Below are 19452 nucleotides of genomic sequence, written 5' to 3'. Positions count from 1 at the left end.
CATTCCAACAAACTAAATTCTTGTTTCAATATCAAGAGGCTCTGTGTTTTCCAAAAAGACAAGAAGTAATCAGCATAAAAACTATCAAGTGTAAAAAAATTCATGTAATATCCTCAAGCTTAGACACTGTGCGAGTGATTTCCTGTGGGCGGAATGGAAAATAAAAGCAAGTTTTGATAGACAAGATCAGTGGCCATTCTGCTGTTACTTCCTAAAGCGGCTTGCCCAGATTATAAATATAAACAATGTGATTTAACAGTTGCTTGGTGTGCTATAGGTGCTACACTCAATATGCCAGCAAATTTGGAAAACTCAGCAGTGGCCAGAAGATTGGAGAAGATCAGTCTACATCCCAATCCCAAAGAAGGGCAGTGCCAAAGAATGCTCCAACTACCGCACAATTGCACTCATTTCACACGCTAGCAAGGTTACGCTTAAAATTCTACAAGGAAGGCTCAAGCAGTATGTGGATCGAGAACTCCCAGAAGTGCAAGCTGGATTTAGAAGAGGCAGAGGAACCAGAGACCAAATTGCAAACATGCGCTGGATTATGGAGAAAGCTAGAGAGTTCCAGAAAGACATCTACTTCTGCTTCATTGACTATGCAAAAGCCTTTGACTGTGTCGACCACAGCAAACTATGGCAAGTTCTTAAAGAAATGGGAGTGCCCGATCACCTCATCTGTCTCCTGAGAAATCTCTATGTGGGACAAGAAGCTACAGTTAGAACTGGATATGGAACAACTGATTGGTTCAAAATTGGGAAAGGAGTACGACAAGGCTGTATTTTGTCTCCCTGCTTATTTAATTTATATGCAGAATACAACATGCGAAAGGCTGGGCTGGATGAATCCCAAGCTGGAATTAAGATTGCCGGAAGAAATATCAACAACCTCAGATATGCAGATGACACAACCATGATGGCAGAAAGTGAGGAGGAATTAAAGAACCTTTTAATGAGGGTGAAAGAGGAGAGCGCAAAATATGGTCTGAAGCTCAACATCAAAAAAACGAAGATCATGGCCACTGGTCCCATCACCTCCTGGCAAATAGAAGGGGAAGAAATGGAGGCAGTGAGAGATTTTACTTTCTTGGGCTCCATGATCACTGCAGATGGTGACAGCAGCCATGAAATTAAAAGACGCCTGCTTCTTGGGAGAAGGGCAATGACAGGCCTAGACAGCATCTTGAGAAGTAGAGACGTCACCTTGCCAACAAAGGTCCGTATAGTTAAAGCCATGGTTTTCCCAGTAGTGATGTATGGAAGTGAGAGCTGGACCATAAAGAAGGCTGATCGCCAAAGAATTGATGCTTTTGAATTATGGTGCTGGAGGAGACTCTTGAGAGTCCCATGGACTGCAAGAAGATCAAACCTATCCATTCTTAAGGAAATCAGCCCTGAGTGCTCACTGGAAGGACAGATCGTGAAGCTGAGGCTCCAGTACTTTGGCCACCTCATGAGAAGAGAAGACTCCCTGGAGAAGACACTGATGCTGGGAAAGATGGAGGGCACAAGGAGAAGGGGGCGACAGAGGACGAGATGGTTGGATAGTGTTTTCGAGGTTACCAGCATGAGTTTGACCAAACTGCAGGAGGTAGTGGAGGACAGAGGTGCCTGGCGTGCTCTGGTCCATGGGGTCACGAAGAGTCGGACACGACTAAACGACTAAACAACAACAACAAAATGGTGTGCTATATGCCCTTGATTTCCCCACCCTCTCTTTGAAAGCTGATTCAGGTACGCTACACTCAGACACAAACACTTCAGCATGGTGTGGTCTTAGGCTGCAGGGCATGGGACTGACCCTGCTCACATGGTTTTATGTTATTCACACACGTGGTCCTGCAGGGTGGGATCGCACTATGCTGAAATAGTTATGACATGGTTAGGAAGGCAAATATGTGTCAAAAGCAGCACTTCAGAGCACAGGTGGGGAACCGCACATTTAAATGTTAATTCACACACACAAGTGTATATATCTATATGCCTTCATACACACTGCCCAGGCTTGCACTCAGGGGAGGTCAATTTGGTGATGCTAACACAGAGATTTGACTTTAAGCATGTAACCGCGACTCCCCTTGCAATTTCTGGTGGTGCAGGAAGAACCACAGTGCTGTGAATTGCTTATTAGCACAATTTGAACTGCAAGGTCTACAGGTGTCATTATGGACATAGAATCCACAACTATTTTTGAAAAGCATTAAAAGTACTCAATTATCTGAGGTTCTCCCCTAGCCCCCAGCAGAAGCCTGAGCCTCACAATGCCTTCTTTATGGGGTATTTTTAACCGTGATTTTCCAAGAAAAGCTTGACAACTTGGATTTCCTTTAAAAAATCTCAACAACTTTGGCTGCCGCCCCCCCCGCAAATAACAAAAATCCTGGCTACGCCCATGGGTGCCACAGCCAAATAATCTCAACAAGAAATTCAGAAAAGTAATGCAGATCAGCAAATACTGCTAAGAAACTGCAGGTTATAGGGAAGAGACATGAGCAGGAACATTAGAAAGATTTTCATGTGTATGCTAGGAGTATAAACCCCAGAATGCTTGGTTCTGTATGATAAGTGTAAGATTAGCGTTATGTCAAATGGTCTTATTTCCTGCTGTAGTCTTGTCCCCCCCTCCGCCACTCCCTGCCCATATTCTATGAGGCAATCACTTCCTTAAACGTCAATAGGTGCTAATCTCCGTAAGGACCAAATGACCTGCGCTGCTTTTTATTCTGTTTGCATACCTGTTGTTTCCCTAACATTTTCTCTTTTATCTCTAACTCCGTTTGTAACTGCCTTTCCAGTAGAGCAGCTTTCTCCATGATAGTTGCTATAGTAATCTCCTTCTGATGAAGCTCTTCTGTCAGGTCAGAGATTTCCGTCCTCATTCTTTCCACCTCAGAGCGATGGGACTGTTCTTCCTGATAAAGGCGGTCCCTTATCTGCAGCAAATAGGGAAGAATGAGCGCTGGCATTGCAGATAGCATCGTTTTTTTCCACATGCCACCAACTTTTGGGGTTCTCCGTTTCCAACACAGCAGCCCTACCAGCCGTGTTAGCGATAGCGCAGAGATTTAGAAAGGCTTACGATTCAGACCAGCTTCTCTGTGTTTCAGTTTAGAGTTCACACTTTCCACCTCCTCTCTTGCTTAAACGCTACATGCCAAGAATCATAGGAGCCAACTCTGAGCGGGAATGGGGGCTTCGGCCCCCACAATAAAATATTTGATTGAGGAGGCCGGGCCTCAACAAAGTTGATTGGTATTCCCATTCAAATGGGGTGTGTATACTGTGTCATGTGATCGATTTTGTGGGGCGGGGCTTACCTGGGCCCCCACAGTATTTTTTTCAAGTTGGCACCCCTGCCGAAAGGAAGTCAAGTGAAAGAAAATTTACCCACCAATGTTAATGTACCCGGCAGTCCAACCTCTGATATTTTATAATAGTGGCGGGGAACTTTTTTCAGACCGGGGCCACATTTCCTTCTATACAACCTTCTTGGGGCCACATGACAGGGGGTGTGGCCAGAGGCAAAAGTGGGTGGAGCAACAGATGCGGTCAAGTTGTATCGTTGTTTGTAGCCAGTGGCCATTATGATATAAATATAAAATGAAAATGCAAGTTAAATTATCCAGGGAAGCAAACTTCTATTTGACAGAATGCCTGGTTGTGCATTTTATTTTCATAGAACCATAGAACTTTAGAGTTGGAAGGGACAATGAGAACCATCTAGTCCAACCCCTTGCAATGCAGGAATCTATTGCTCAATGTGGGGCTCAAATTCACAACCCTGAGATTAAGAGTCTCATGCTGTACTGACTTGAGCTATCCCAGTTATGTATCTTGTTTGTTTGTTTTCTAATGGTTTCAGCTACACAAATAAATATTCGTAAAAAACGCAAATGTGTGAATCACAGAAAATGCGATGAACGTAAGTTTTTACTGTTGTACAATAGGCTAATACATCCTAAATATCTTCTCAGAAGCTTACGAAAAGCTTGGCTTGTCACTCAACATCCAAAAAATCAAAGTACTGCACCAACAAGTACAAAATAACCCCTCTGCAGCGCCATAAATCCAACTCAGTGGTGTAACACTGGAAAATGTCGATCACTTCTCCTGCCTAGGGTCAACACTGATGCCGAAATCCAGAATCGCATGAGCTCTGCGAGTGCGGCTTTCTCCCGATTGAAGTGCAGAGTGTTTGAGGACTGGGACATTAGCAGGGAAACCAAAATGCTTGTTTACAAAGCTATTGTACTACCAACCTTACAGTATGCTTGTGAAACATGGACCACTTACAAACGCCACCTCCAGCTTCTCGAAAGATTTCATCAACGGTGTCTCCAAAAAAACTTACACATCACTTGGGAAGACATGCAAACTAATATCAGTGTACTGGATGAAGCAAAGATCACCAGTGTCGAAGCAATGATTCTTCAACATCAACTTGTTTGGACTGGTCATGTTGTGCCGATGCCTGATTACCGTCTTCTACTCTACTCTATTCCAAACTTAAAAATGGAAAGCGTAATGCTGGTGGTCAACAACAGAGGTTTAAAGACTGTCTCAAGGCAAATCTGAAAAAAATGTAGTATAAACACCGACAACTGGGAAACACTGGCCTGCGAGTGTTCCAGTTGGAGAACAGCCTTTACCAAAGGTGTCATGGGCTTTGAAGACACTCAAACTCAGGGCGCAAGGGAGAAAGGTGCTAAGAGGAAGGTACGCTTGGCAAATCCACACCGTGATCAACTCCCACCCGGGAACCAATGTCCCCACTGTGGATGGACGTGTGGGTCCAGAATTGGCCTCCACAGTTACTTTGTTAAAACCGTGTTTATGGAAGACAATCTTACTCAGCTACGAGTGATCGCCAAAGAAGAAGAAGAAGAAGAAGAAGAAGAAGAAGAAGAAGAAGAAGAAGAAGAAGGCTAGTTTCTAACACATTCCTCTTGATCTGCAACCCAGATGAACAAGAGGCATTTTCAGAGGTCAAGGACACATCCCAGCCAGTCAAAAACATTCAGAATTTGAAACAGCATGCAACCTGGGGAGATTTCCGAAGAGGCATGGAGGCACAGAGGTCCCCATTTTGCTCCCTGCCTACCACTGTTTTAAAACATTCATAGGATGAAAGTGGTTGGTGTGGCTATCAAGCTGCATATATTGCCTTGTTGGTCCTTCACTTTACTGTGATCACCACACAGCAAACGCGACTTGTTCTGTTCTGTTCAGTTCTGAGCAAAATTGCAAAATGCCATTTTTGGCATTCGCGAAAACAGAAGGATATCTGCATCAGCAAACAAATGCTCAGAGTATGTTCCGTCAATGCTGTTGATGTCACAAAGTGTAATGTTACACTGTTTGGACGTGATGTTGACCAATTCGTACCCTGGAGAGTGAGCGTCAGGCAAGCAGTTGTATGTCGATTCCCTTCTACACTCTTATTTACGGAGAAAACACAGGGACATCCTTCACCTTGCAATTCAAGGTATTCTCTTATCCCTGCAGTGAAGAGAGTGGGAAGGAGTTTGGGATAGCAAGCCCAGAAGCCCAGGGCCTACCCCCAAATTTTCTCCAAGGAGAATCCGGAGAGGCAAAGGAATTTTCCAAAAGGGCTAAATGGTTAGAAACTACTTATATCAGCTTTAAAAGCAGGTTGCACGTAGTAACCGGAGTCTACTGTTCCCCCTCTAAGCAAGGAAAGTCAATAGTTAAAGTACCAGGTACTACCAGAAATAACTTTTAGCAGCTCACTAAAGAGAAAACATGATAAAAATAAATAAAGGCTATGCTGACATAGTGTTACAAAAAAAAAAGCCCCACTCTCAGAGAAAATAAGCTTGCCACTAGTGTTATTTAATGGGTTGTTCTATGCTATTAGCTTTGAAGGTCACATTTCCTGTACCGCTTCGCTCTCCCCCGAGAGTAGAAAGAAGCTTGTGGGTTTTCATAAGTTTTCTGCCAATAACAAATAGCAAGATGCCAATAAATCCTCCTGTTTCTTAGAACAATACAGCCCTTCTGGATGCCAATATAAAAAGGGCCAATCAAGCAACATTCAGTTGTATTCTGTTTCCTTATGAATTGCCATTGATTTTCATTGCACTCTTACATGCAATTTGCCCCTCTGGCGATATTAAGGGTTACTGGGCACACGCTTCATACACGCTGAAGATGCGTTTCAAAGTCGCTAAGAACCAAGGATGTCTCTCGCCTTAAAAACTGATGGCTTTAGGAGGCGGGTGCAAATGAAGTCAATGCTCTTAAATGCTGCAATATTTAAAAGCCCCCCCCCAGGCAGCTTCTGCCCACTTGTGCCCTCCAGATGTTTGGATTACAACTCCAGACAGAAATACTGTTATTGTGGGACAGGGGGCGGGCAGATGTGGAGGACTCCCTGGTCCTGAATGGGGTAACTGTGCCCCTGAAAAACCAGGTGCACAGCCTGGGAGTCATTTTGGACTCACAGCTGTCCATGGAGGCGCAGGTTAATTCTGTGTCCAGGGCAGCTGCCTACCAGCTCCACCTGGTACGCAGGCTGAGACCATACCTGCGCGCAGACTGTCTCGCCAGAGTGGGGCATGCTCTAGTTATCTCCTGCTTGGACTACTGCACTGCGCTCTAAGTGGGGCTACCTTTGAAAGTGACTCGGAAACTGCAATTAATCCAGAATGCGGCAGCTAGACTGGTGACTGGGAGCGGCCGCCGAGACCATATAACACTGGTCCTGAAAGATCTTCATTGGTTCATTGTACGTTCCGAACACAATTCAAAGTGTTGATGCTGACCTTTAAAGCCCTAAACGGCCTCGGTCCTGTATACCTGAAGGAGAGTCTCCACCCCATCATCCAGCCCAGAGACTGAGGTCCAGCACTGAGGGCCTTCTGGCAGTTCCCTCGCTGCGACAAGTGACATTACAGGGAACCAGGCGGAGGGCCTTCTTGGTAGTGGCGCCCGCCCCCCATGTGGAACGCCCTCCCAGCAGATGTCAAGGCAATAAACAACTATTTTACTTTTAAAAGACAACTGAAGGCGGCCCTGTTTAGGGAAGTTTTTAATGTCTGATGCTGTATTGTTTTTAATATTCGGTTGGAAGCTGCCCAGAGTGGCTGGGGAAACCCAGCCAGATGGGCGGGGTAAAAATAATAAATTATTATTATTATTATTATTATGTAATCCACATGGGCAGAGACCAACAGGCCTGTTTAGCATTCAGTGGGACTTGACAGCATGACCTCTAACAGGCTGCAAAATTATCTGCAGCGTGTAAGGCTAGTGAATGGATAGCTCAGTCAATGCTGATGACACCAAGGTTGCAGGTTCAACCTCCATATAGGACAACTGCATATTCCTGCATTAAAAGGTGATCCGCAGGGCCCTTTCCAGCTCTAAAATTCTCTAAGAAGAGGCAGTTTGAAAAGCACCAATTCCGGCTGCATCCACACTTTCCGTTTACTATAGAATGGCCGAACTTTGGCCACTTCCCTTTTTTACACCTGCGTGATGTTCTGATCAAGACATACTGTAAGGGTATCAGGGGGTTGCTCGAGAGCAATCAGGCAAATGCCTCCCTGGTCGGCTGTAAAGGCCTTGTTATTGGTGCCAAAGAAACCTTCACCATGCAGAGCGCCTCTATTCTGTGGCTGGCTCATTCAGTGGCAGAATCTGAGAGTGGGAGGTCCTTAAACCTTCCCCAGCAGAGTAGTTTCTTGACGCCCAGTCTGCGCTTCCCCTCTCTGCACGGAAGCCTACTGTGCAGGGAGGGCGTGGGTAACGGAGGACCTCTCTCCTCCCCGCTTTGCTCAGGCAAGGTGTCCTGGCACCGCCTCGCCTCCTCTGAGCCCTGCATCTCCTCTCCACTGGAGGCGTGGTTACTCTCCTCCGCTGAGGAGGTGCTGCTTCCCACGATCTTTGGGGGCTCTCTGTAATCCATCCGGCTTTCCCCCTCTCGCCCCTGAGCCGATGGCAGTTCCCTGACACATACCCTGCCCATATTTTACCTGTTCAGCTTCCTTCCTTTCTCAGAGCTCAGAAAATCCAACTTTCTTGCTTTTTTAAAAACACACACAAAGGGACAGCTATGCAGTCGCCCCAAGTGCAGACAGCCCGCTGTGCAGCTGTTCGATAGCTTTTCTGGCAGATTATTGCCTGCTGAAGCCAATTCCGTCTCTCACCTCTTTAGGAGTCCGTTTTATCCCTCTGGTTGGTTGGTTGGCATCCCTCTCTTCCCTTTCCCAACAGCATCGCCTTTATATTCTGCACCGCCTTCCTTAAACCACAGCAAGGATGGAGTGGGGCAGTAATCATAACTGGGAGTGCTTCTCTCCCACACCACAATCCCAATGAAAATTACTCCAACCCCTGCAAAACACTCGGGGTTTGGGAAAGGCGGACTGCCCAGCAGGCAAAAGAAATGTGTAAAAGTCTGGAAGTAGAGTTGTTATTCCACTTCCAGCTTTAACAGCAGTGACTGGATGCTGATAACACTGATGGCACACTGGAAATGCATTTAGAACACTTGCATTAACTGGTACAAAGCTGGAGAAGAGAGATCTGAGACCCACAATTAGCCCAGAAAGCAGCTTTCTCATGCTCCAATGTCCTTCTACAGCCTGGATCATAGTTTTTCCTTAATTGTGACCCACGGAATAAGATCAGAACATACCTGGTTCAGCTCTTTCTGCTGATTTTCCTGCTGTTGTTCCAAGGCAAGTATCTGAGCTTTTTTTATTTCCAGGTCCTTGATGCATTGTGCATAAGCTGACTGAAGTCTAGAAAGAAAGAAAGAAAGAAAGAAAGAAAGAAAGAAAGAAAGAAAGAAAGAAAGCTATTACAAGTCCAGTTTTCCCTTCTTAAAAAACAAACAAACCCAAATTTATGGTCTTATTATATGAAACACATTACATTATGTTTATATGACACTACACATAGTGTAGTCATTCCCAAACTGTTTTTAGTAAATACTAGTGTGCTGAGATGGGACGCGGGTGGCGCTGTGGGTTAAATCACAGAACCTAGGACCTGCCGATCGAAAGGTCGACGGTTCGAATCCCTGCGGCGGGGTGAGCTCCCGTCTTTCGGTCCCAGCTCCTGCCTACCTAGCAGTTTGAAAGCACCCCAAGTGCAAGTAGATAAATAGGGACCGCTTTCTAGCGGGAAGGTAAACGGCGTTGCTGTGTGTGGCGCTGGTGCTGGCTTGCCAGATGCAGCTTAGTCACGCTGGCCACGTGACCCAGAAGTGTCTTCGGACAGCGCCGGCTCCCGGCCTCTTGAGCGAGATGAGCGCGCAAACCTAGAGTCGGTCACGACTGGCCCTGATGGGCAGGGGTACCTTTACCTTTACCTTAGTGTGCTGAGAGGGTGAAAAAAATGTAAAAATATTTAGAGGTTCCTACAAGTTGCTTCTTCCTATCAGGGGCCACACTCAGGTCAGTGGACTCAAGACGGAAACCATTCAGGGCATAAAGAATGAAATGTGCCCCCAATTTTAAGTCAGAAAGAAAGTGTGTTTCAAGCATCAGCAATTGTGAAAAAGCTAGGTTGGCAAGTATTGTTTACAAATATATTATTAGACTGGGTTGGGGGTGGAAGGCTGCTGTTGCAAATACGCTGGCAAGGGAGCGAGTCCTATGGAACACAGTGAGACTGACTTCTGAGTAGCGCGGTAGGATTGTGTCGCGCTGAACTCAGCCCAAATGAGGAAGCTTTGCAACACACTTCAGAAAGGTATGGCTGGTGCAAGCTCTAGGCTACGGGGAGACCTTGGGCAAGTCCTCAGTGGGCCCACTGCCTTCTCTCTCTCATCTATCATCTATCTATCTATCTGTCTATCTATCTATCTATCATCTATCATCTATCTATCATCTATCAATTTTTTTCACAATAACCTTCAAATAAAATATTTACAGTATTACATAAGCTTACTGCCCACCCTCACCACCACAGCGTTTTTACTCAAACCTTTTCTACTGTGTTATATTTTTATCTATTACACAAAGTTACTGTCACAATTATTTTGCCATTTTTCGTCTGCTGCTTTCATCTTGACTCCTGCCCGCTGTCATGTTGTTGTTTTTTTAAAGTAGTCCATGAAAGGCCTCCCCATTCTTCTATTCTATTCTTCTTAATTTTGCTGTTCGCTTTTTGCCATTTCTGCATAGCCCACTACTTTCAAAAGCCACTCCTCCTTTGCTTTCTTTCTCTTAAAGGTAAAGAGACCCCTGACCATTAGGTCCAGTCACGTACAACTCTGGGGTTACGGCACTCATCTCGCTTTATTGGCTGAGGGAGCCGGCGTACAGCTTCCGGGTCGTGTGGTCAGCATGACTAAGCCGCTCCTGGCGAACCAGAGCAGCGCACAGAAATGCCGTTTACCTTCCCGTCGGAGTGGTACCTATTTATCTACTTGCACTGGTGTGTTTTCGAACTGCTAGGCTGGCAGGAGCTGGGACCGAGCAATGGGAGCTCACTCCGTCGTGGGGATTCGAACTGCCAAGCTTCTGATCGGCAAGCGTTTAACCTATAGCGCCACCCGTGTCTTAGGTGGCCCAAACTGCAGCATCGCCCAGAGGCAGAGAGAAGCACCCGGCTCCAGCACCTTCTCCTTGCTCCACTGCCGGTTGTTTATTCAGAGAGGGCAGGCAAACTGCCAGCAACATTAAGGACAAAGGGTAGCAGCAGCAGCTAGGCTCTCCAGATGTTGGCAGCAGGCCCCTTGCTGGGTCATGAGCTCTAACAGGGGTTCATCAGTGCTGATCCCCAATAATGTCTCTGGCTTATAACCTTAGGCTTACTAGGCATTTGGCCACGAGGGAGAAATACCAAGCATTCAGCTCCTGCCCTTTAAATGTAGTAAAATACTTGTACTGGCAACACACTGTCAGGTGCCCTGATGTGAACACAAAAAGCAACCTTAAACAACACAGTTCAGAAGCTAATTATTTCGAGTCCGAGTGCTCGAGGTTCCCAGTTATCTGCATAACACCAGACCCCTCCGATGAGACACCATCGCACATGCTATCAAACAAAAGGTGTCACAAAATACAGCTATTAAACTGTCCATCCCTATCGATCAAGTTGCAAAAAAAAAAAAAGAATAATTCAGGACTCTCTTGATGACAGCTTTCCCTCCTATATTTGAAAGTGTATTAAAAGCAAATTGCTTGGTTCTTTTTAAAGTAAGAACCCAAAGAGAAAAAGGGGACAAAATTATCCAGGTCTTCCCATTCATTTGTGTTTGGGGGGCACCCCACACTCGATTCAGTGTGGTTGCCCATCCAATTCAACACGGCATGTGCAGGAGAACTTTCCACTGTACCGTGCCTATATTTACAATAGGAACAGTGTGCATTGCTGTGCACGTCACTATTCGCGTAGCGAACTTATATTGAGTCAGACCACTGGCTGGTGAATCCAATAAAACCAATGGACAGGTTTATCTATTTCAGTGTCTCTGCTCTGAGCAGGTGTAATGTTTGCTATCGCCCCCCAGAGGCACTCACTCTCATGTCAACATGCACCAATTCACGCAGGGGAGACTTGTATTTTAAATACCTACTTCATGCGGCTTTCTTCATTATTTTTATACTCTTCCATTTTGGCGACTTCGTTGCGCAGCTGCTGGCACTCCAGCTCGACCATATTCAAGAGATCCTCGCGTGACTTCAGTTCGTTCGTCACTTGGGCGAGCCTTGCTTCAATATTCTGAACAAAGACAAACAAATGCGTTCAAAATGGCTACCCAGTGATGGCTTCACGGAAGGTGTTTCTGTCACACGAAGAACCCAAGTGTCTGTAAACTAATTCATATATGCCATGGCTTGTAATAAACTTCTGAAAGATGTTATTCCGCTCTTCACCTCTTTTTTTAAATTATTGTTTCCCTAAGATTTTCCACTTGCAAACTTCTCTCCGCAGAAAAGTCTCTTGGAAACCAAACAAGTCCGCTCACCTCTCTTTGTGCGGGACGGCCGAGGCTTCACTGGGGCCCCAACGAGGGAACTGGAAGAGCAGCTCCCTTCCTGGTAGGCGGTGGGGGCTTAAGCCTATCAGGAACTGGATCCTAGCCTGAACCCGGCTTTGAAGAATGGGGATGCAGGCGGTGCCAATGGAGCAGGTAGGTTTCCATCGGATCTGCCCCTTGCCCATTTAAGCATTGGACGTAACTGGCTGTACATTTGAAAAAATAATATATACCATTCATTGTATTGAATTGTAGATTTCAACAAAAGTAGCTCATAAAGTTCAACGAAAAAAGTAGAAGACCCAGTGGATCAGTTCATTCTCTAATCAGTTTATGCATAAGGTCCATATATGTGAAAGTGTCTATTCCACCTGTTTTGTTCATAGAGTCCAACAGTCCACAAGAAAGGTTGTTGCAGTTCCACAGACTTAGCCTTGTTTCGCCGTCAGTTTGTACTACAGTGGTACCTCAGGTTAAGTACTTAATTCGTTCCGGAGGTCCGTTCTTAACCTGAAACTGTTCTTAACCTGAAGTACCACTTTAGCTAATGGGGCCTCCTGCTGCCGCCGCGCCGCCGGAGCACCATTTCTGTTCTCATCCTGAAGCAAAGTTCTTAACCCGAGGTACTATTTCTGGGTTAGCAGAGTCTGTACCCTGAAGCGTATGTAACCCGAGGTACCACTGTATCCTCAAAGTAGTTAACAAACTTTTGTTGAAATCTACAATTCAATACAATGAATAGTATATATTATTTTTTCAAACGTACAGCCGGTTACGTCTTGTGTGTTTATTGAATATGTTTCATGTAACCACAGGTTTGTTGTTGTTTTGCGCATTTAAGCATTGGGGCAATCCTTTGTTTTGGATGGAGGGGAGGTTGTTGTGTCCGCCTGACCCTCCAAACGCTGGGGTATTCTGTTAAAGGGAACTGGGGGGAGTGGCCAAGTCTGCATGCCGGGGGGGGGGGAGGCATGCGAAGGCACTCCCCCAGACGGTGGTCCTTGCAGGGGTCATCCTATTTGATGTAAGTCTTAGGAACCCCCCTCTGGATTGAACACATGGCAGGATCAGGTTAAGATTTTTTTTTTTTATGCCACCGTGTTAGGAAGATAAGAAGCTGTCTGATATTGAGTCAGGCCAAGGATTTATTTTTTATTTATTTCATAAAATTTATATTCTGCTTGATTGTAAAAAAAAGAAAAGAAATACAGTGGTACCTCGGGTTAAGAACTTAATTCGTTCTGGAGGTCCATTCTTAACCTGAAACTGTTCTTAACCTCAAGCAGCACTTTAGCTAATGGGGCCTCCTGCTGCTGCCGCGCCACCGGAGCACGATTTCTGTTCACATCCTGAAGCAAAGTTCTTAACCTGAGGTACTATTTCTGGGTTAGCAGAGTCCGTACCCTGAAGCGTATGTAACCCGAGGTACCACTGTACCCTCAAAGTAGTTAACAAACACAATCCATCTTGCTCAGTATTTACATTGACTGGCAGTGACTGGCAGTGAGGGCTTCCTACAGAGGACACTCTTAGCTCTACCCAGAGACGCCAGGGATTGAACTTGGAACCTTCCATGTTGAAAGCAGATGCTCAACTGTTTTTATGTGATGACCACATGGAGGCTTTTGGGGGGAAGAGTCAACATACAGACACATTGGGCACAATGCAATGCAGAGACAGACTTGGAACCTGGTGTTTTGAGAAGTTCCATGCAGAGACTGCTTCTCAGTCCCTACATTCAACATCCAACTCTCGTATCTGCATTAACAAGACATATATAGGTTTTATATCAGTGGCTTTCACTGAAGAACCCTGGGAACTGCAGCGTGGTAGGGCAAGAATTTCTTCCTAGAGATCCCTAGTCCTCCATCACATAAATACATGCCCAATATTTTCTTGGGAAAGGGAATGGCTGTTTAAACTCTGGTCAGACCTCACCTGGAGTACTGTGTCCAGTTCTGGGCACCACAGTTCAAGAAGGACACTGACAAACTGGAACGTGTCCAGAGGAGGGCAACCAAAATGGTCAAAGGTCTGGAAACGATGCCTTATGAGGAACGGCTAAGGGAGCTGGGCATGTTTAGCCTGGAGAAGAGGAGGTTAAGGGGTGATATGATAGCCATGTTCAAATATATAAAAGGATGTCACATAGAGGAGGGAGAAAGGTTGTTTTCTGCTGCTCCAGAGAAGCGGACACGGAGCAATGGATCCAAACTGCAGGAAAGAAGATTCCACCTAAACATTAGGAAGAACTTCCTGACAGTAAGAGCTGTTCGACAGTGGAGTTTGCTGCCAAGGAGTGTGGTGGAGTCTCCTTCTTTGGAGGTCTTTAAGCAGAGGCTTGACAACCATATGTCAGGAGTGCTCTGATGGTGTTTCCTGCTTGGCAGGGGGTTGGACTCGATGGCCCTTGTGGTCTCTTCCAACTCTATGATTCTATGATTCTAAGTCTGTAATTTAGAAGCCCCCCTTCAAAAAAAAAGATCTCCCAGAAATACATTCACCATATTTGGAATTATATGTTTTACTGTTATGGTAAGTGGTAACCGTGTTATCCACAAGGCAAGCTATACCATATGACGGTAACAAACTAAATTATATCAACAGCCATATCATCCGTCAACAGGAGAAGGAGAAAGGCTGCAGGTTTCAGCACTGGAACGTGCAAGCGTGGGAGTTACTGCTTCCATTTATTTGACTACATTTCAAACTGAAATGCCAAACTTTTGAAAGCTTCTGAAATAGTCATGGTGGTGACTCACAACTCCAAAAATGATCTGCTGCGATATGGAAAACAAGTGCCTTGAGAGGCAGAGAGGCTTTTTGGAGACGTTTTTCGAAATGGTAGAAGGGGAAGGGAAGAGAACTAACTACACTGAATGAATGGAACAGGCATCCCATATGAAAATTAATGAAGAGATGATTCACTGACCACTGTCCTCTACAATTCAATAGTGGTTCCATCATAACCCAAACCAAACACAGGTGAGGAGTTGCACAGAAGCAATCTACTCATTATTAGAAAAAAGGGGGTCTTTTAAAGGGATGCCGGTCTCACAAGATCATGGGAGACCATACAAAGGCGAGATGTTTTAGTTTGCTTGTTCACTTCTGCCCCAAAGTGAGAGAAGGGGGAGGAAGGAAGTGAGCCCCAGGGTCATTCTTCATCTCCAGTGTGGTGTAGTGGTTAAGAGCGGTGGACTCGTAATCTGGTGAACTGGGTTCGCTTCCCCGCTCCTCCACATGCAGCTGCTGGGTGACCTTGGGCCAGTCACACTTCTCTGAAGTCTCTCAGCCTCACTCACCTCACAGAGTGTTTGTTGTGGGGGAGGAAGGGAAAGGAGAATGTTAGCCACTTTGAGACTCCTTCGGGTAGTGATAAAGCGGGATATCAAACCCAAACTCTTCTTCCTCCCAGGTACAATCCCAACTTATAGACCCTATGAGCAAAGCCAGTTCAAGCTCATTTGCAGCCACATGTGAAAATGACCCTCCTTTCCAATGGCAACCACTTCCGGCTATTTTGAAGGGGCTGTTGGGTCATTTATTTGCAAGAGAAAATGGAACGCAATTAGCAGAAGAAGGGAGGGGGTACAACTCCTTCAGGTGCTGCAAGGAGCCCAGGCGTGACTGTACCATCTTCACAAGGTCATCTTCTTAATTAGCCGGGAGCCACCTGTAGTTCTGCTACTCAAATGCTTTCTAGGTTTCCCTCTTGCCTTACTCCTTTCCTGGGGAAAACCCACTCTTCAAAGGAAACATCTATCTGGAGAAAACCCAAATTGCAGTTTGCACCAATTGAGCGTTAAAGAGCCGTTTTCCCAGGGGTGGGTGGAGCTGAGAGCCAAGAGGAGGAGCACCCCAGAGTTCAAGGGCACATTCCAGCCAGGCAGAAGCACCCAAGGAGGGTATGAAGCAAAGCTGGAGAGGGGTTGTGCCAGGGGCAAGTCCAAAGGTTTCTAACATTTGCACTAGACAATACTGGGGAGAGAAAAGTCGGACGTGCATAGCTATTTTTAGAAGCATTCCTACCATCTACTATAATACCTAGACGCAGCCATCTGTACTATATGGTGTCTTGGGTAGCTGCTGTTGCTTCGCCCTCTGCTGGTCCTTTTATTTTATCTGAGCTTTTAAAAAATGCAGCTGCTTCGCAAAGGGGACTCGGGTGGGGAAAGTACACATGGTTATAGCTGGGGTACGAGAGTCTGTTAGTGCATATTAGAAACTAAAGAACGGTAGTATTTATATAATATTTGGGAAATGAAGGGGAAATGCAACCTGCAGAACTGGGCCAGGCTGGCTGGGCTAGCTGAGTGCAGAGCTATTAAGCCAGAGGTTTTCAACCTTTAGAGTCCACGGCTCCCTTGGCCAACTACATTCTTTCTGTGGCATCCCTGTGGGGTTCAGGAGCCCAGTTATGTCACCCCTTGCCTGCAGAGCGGGCAGCCTCTTGCCCTTTTTCAAACACCCTCCCTTGCGGAGTTTTCCCTCAGCCTCCTCTCCTTTCCCCTCTCCCTTGGGAGTCCCTCTGGGCGGCCACTGCTGCCACCCGGTCTCTGAGCTGCCGCCTCCCCCCGCCCCAAAGAGAGGTGCCTCTTCCCACTGCCCCACAAGGGCCTGGAAAGCACTCTCTGGCTAGCCCCAGAGGCACCATTCGCCTGGGGAGCTTGTAAACCAGGGCTGTGGCAACAAACAGCTGTGCAAGCCTTTGGGAGGCAGAGATGTGAGAGGGCATCAGAGGAGGGAGGGAGGGAAAGAGGGACAGAGGCCAGTGTTGCCCACGGCACCCCTGACCATCATTCAAGACACCCCAGGATGCCACAGCACACTGGTTGAAAACCCTGTATTAAGCAACAATGGGGAGACAGGTGCTGGACCATTTAGGCCAATGCAAAAAGCTATCCTCCCCAGGAGTGGACAGAGATAGGAGATTTGGGAGGTTGCCGGGGGCAGGGCGTGGTGTTACAGGAAAACGTGTCCATTACTTTTCTGTCTGCACCTTCTCGTGGATCTTTCTTACAAAATCTGGATACAGTGGTACCTTGGATTAAGAACTTAATTCGTTCTGGAGGTCCGTTCTTAATCTGAAACTCTTCTTAACCTGAGGTACCACTTTAGCTAATGGGGCCTCCCACTGCCACCGTGCAATTTCTGTTCTCATCCTAAAGCAAAGTTCTTAACCTGAGGTACTATTTCTGGGTTAGCGGAGTCTGTAACCTGAAGCGTCTGTAACCTGAAGCATATGTAACCCGAGGTACCATTGTATATTTTAGATTCAAAACTTATCTTTTCCCCACAAGTAAGCTTTCGGTGAAGGTGGCGGGAATGGTTGCATCAGAATTGGCAAATAAGGAGCAAGTGAGAGGTACCAACCTCCCTGTTTCCGACTCCTCTTTTGACTTGTTCCAGCCATATCCATCTACATTCCAAAGCAACCCTGGGACCATGGATTATTATTACTATTACCAGTGCTTTCCCCCCCTAAAAATGCGTTTAGGGGTACTCTCATTTTGACTCAAGAAAACCACCAATAGTTCAAATTGGGGGAAATAAATACAGTAAATGGACAAAAGTACAAAGATTCACAAAATGTTTAGGGGTATGCGTACCCCTGCGTGCCCCCAGAAAAAAGCACATTATTATTATTATTAACCCGTCCATCACTCTACGGTGCCAGGGTCGGCCACAGCAATTTAAAATCAAGAGCAGTTTAAAACAAATTGCAATCACAAGAGTAGGGTATACACCATAAACACCTCTCAAGTGTCAAAGGCCGGGGTAAATTAATGTAATTTCAGCATAGGACAAAAAGCGTGCAGTGAAGGTGTCGGATGCACGTCTGTAAGGAGCGAGTTCCACAACTTAGGGACTGACCACAGAGAATGCCCTCTCCTGGCACACGCACTCCAGCTTCTGAGGGTAGTGGCACTACCAAGAGCCCCCCCCCCGCTGATCTTAACACCTGGGAAGGTCCTTATTACAGCCGCTGGCTCTTTACCTGGCACTTCCTTTGGTACATTTTCACTTCCTGCTGGAGCTTTCGGTTTTCCTCCTGCAGCCTGTTCCTGCTCACAGCTATTTCGCTCACGGTCGACTTCAGTTTTTCCATAAAGAGCTCGTTCCTTTCGGCGGGTTCCACCAGGACGTCACGCTGAACGCCAGGGTGCTCGGTTTGGCACTGGCTGCAGGTGCCCGCGTCGTCTTGGCTTAGCTTCTGGCACCGCGTCTGGATTTGACAGTGCTGCGCTTGCTTCTGGCGAGACAAGGAAAACGGCCCGCATGAAATCCATCTCTTTTGCACAGAGGTGCCTCTCCCATTCTGTGAGTCGCCTTCTGTTCAGAAATTTAGAACTCTGAAGCAGAAATCCAACACTGGAGAAATTATTACCGTATTTTTCGCTCTATAAGATGCACCAGACCATAAGACGCACCTAGTTTTTGGAGGAGGAAAACAAGAAAAAAATATTCTGAATCTCAGAAGCCAGAACAGCAAGAGGGATCGCTGCACAGCGAAAGTAGCGATCCCTCTTGCTGTTCTGGCTTCTGGGATAGCTGCACAGCCTGCATTTGCTCCATAAGACGCACACACATTTCCCCTTACTTTTTAGGAGGGAAAAAGTGAGTCTTATAGAGCAAAAAATACGGTATTTTTTTGACAGCAGGTTTCTGACATAAGACTCGCTACCAGACTTGTACGCTCCTGAGACTTGGGCCAGGCTACCACTGTGGTCCCCAGTGGTCCCCACACATTTGAACATGGGGAGGCAGGTTACACAGGACAGATCTACACAACTGCAATGGGTCGCAGGCAATTCCCTATAAAGTGAGAGTGGGGTGGAGATTTAAAAGATGGCACGGTGATGCACCCTACAATCACTCCTTCCCCGGTTAATTTTTCTCCTGGGACTACATAGGAAGCTGCCTTATGATGAGTTGGACCATTGCTCCATCTATCTCAGTGCTGTCTGCACTGACTGGCAGCGGCTCTATAAGGTTTCAGACAATAGCCTCTCCCACCCCGACCTGGAGATGCCAGGGACTGAAATGGGACCTTATACCACTGAGCTGCAGTGTTTCTGCTCACAGTTTCAGGGATTAAAAACAAGGCTGGGGAAAAACTTCAGCTCCTGCTCCTGTGCTTTTAAATCTCCCTGTCCTCCCACTTTTTTAAAAAAACCGATTAATTGTTATTAGTTTTCAAAAAAATTAATGAATCTACATCCAGCTAATTCAATACGAATAACAGTGGTACCTCAGGTTAAGTACTTAATTCGTTCTGGAGGTCCGTTCTTAACCTGAAACTGTTCTTAACCTGAAGAACCACTTTAGCTAATGGGGCCTCCTGCTCCACCCCGCCGTCGGAGCACGATTTCTGTTCTCATCCTGAAGCAAAGTTCTTAACCTGAGGTAATATTTCTGGGTTAGCGGAGTCTGTAACCTGAAGCGTATGTAACCTGAAGTGTATGTAACCCGAGGTACCACTGTAC

At 46.2% G+C, this 19452-nt stretch overlaps 1 protein-coding gene across 5 annotated transcripts in view; it reads right to left on the bottom strand.

The window, feature by feature from the left end:
• Positions 1 to 19452, bottom strand: part of DEUP1 (deuterosome assembly protein 1) — a 67745-nt gene that overhangs the window by 22352 nt on the left and 25941 nt on the right. For 3 of the 5 annotated variants that reach the window (XM_053385592.1, XM_053385588.1, XM_053385591.1), the window contains 4 exons: positions 17964 to 18284; positions 11558 to 11703; positions 8666 to 8771; positions 2739 to 2936 (listed from right to left, as the gene is read on the bottom strand). In XM_053385592.1, the coding sequence (XP_053241567.1) occupies positions 2739 to 2936; positions 8666 to 8771; positions 11558 to 11703; positions 17964 to 18284 (771 nt within the window). The remainder of the gene's footprint in view (positions 1 to 2738; positions 2937 to 8665; positions 8772 to 11557; positions 11704 to 17963; positions 18285 to 19452) is intronic. The other 2 variants (XM_053385589.1, XM_053385590.1) reach the window with 2 other exon arrangements.

The sequence above is a fragment of the Podarcis raffonei genome, chromosome 4 (assembly GCF_027172205.1).
Source record: "Podarcis raffonei isolate rPodRaf1 chromosome 4, rPodRaf1.pri, whole genome shotgun sequence".
Lineage (NCBI taxonomy): Eukaryota > Metazoa > Chordata > Lepidosauria > Squamata > Lacertidae > Podarcis > Podarcis raffonei.
The sequence above is the reverse complement of the archived record's forward strand: the minus strand, read 5'-3'. Positions and strand labels throughout refer to the sequence as shown.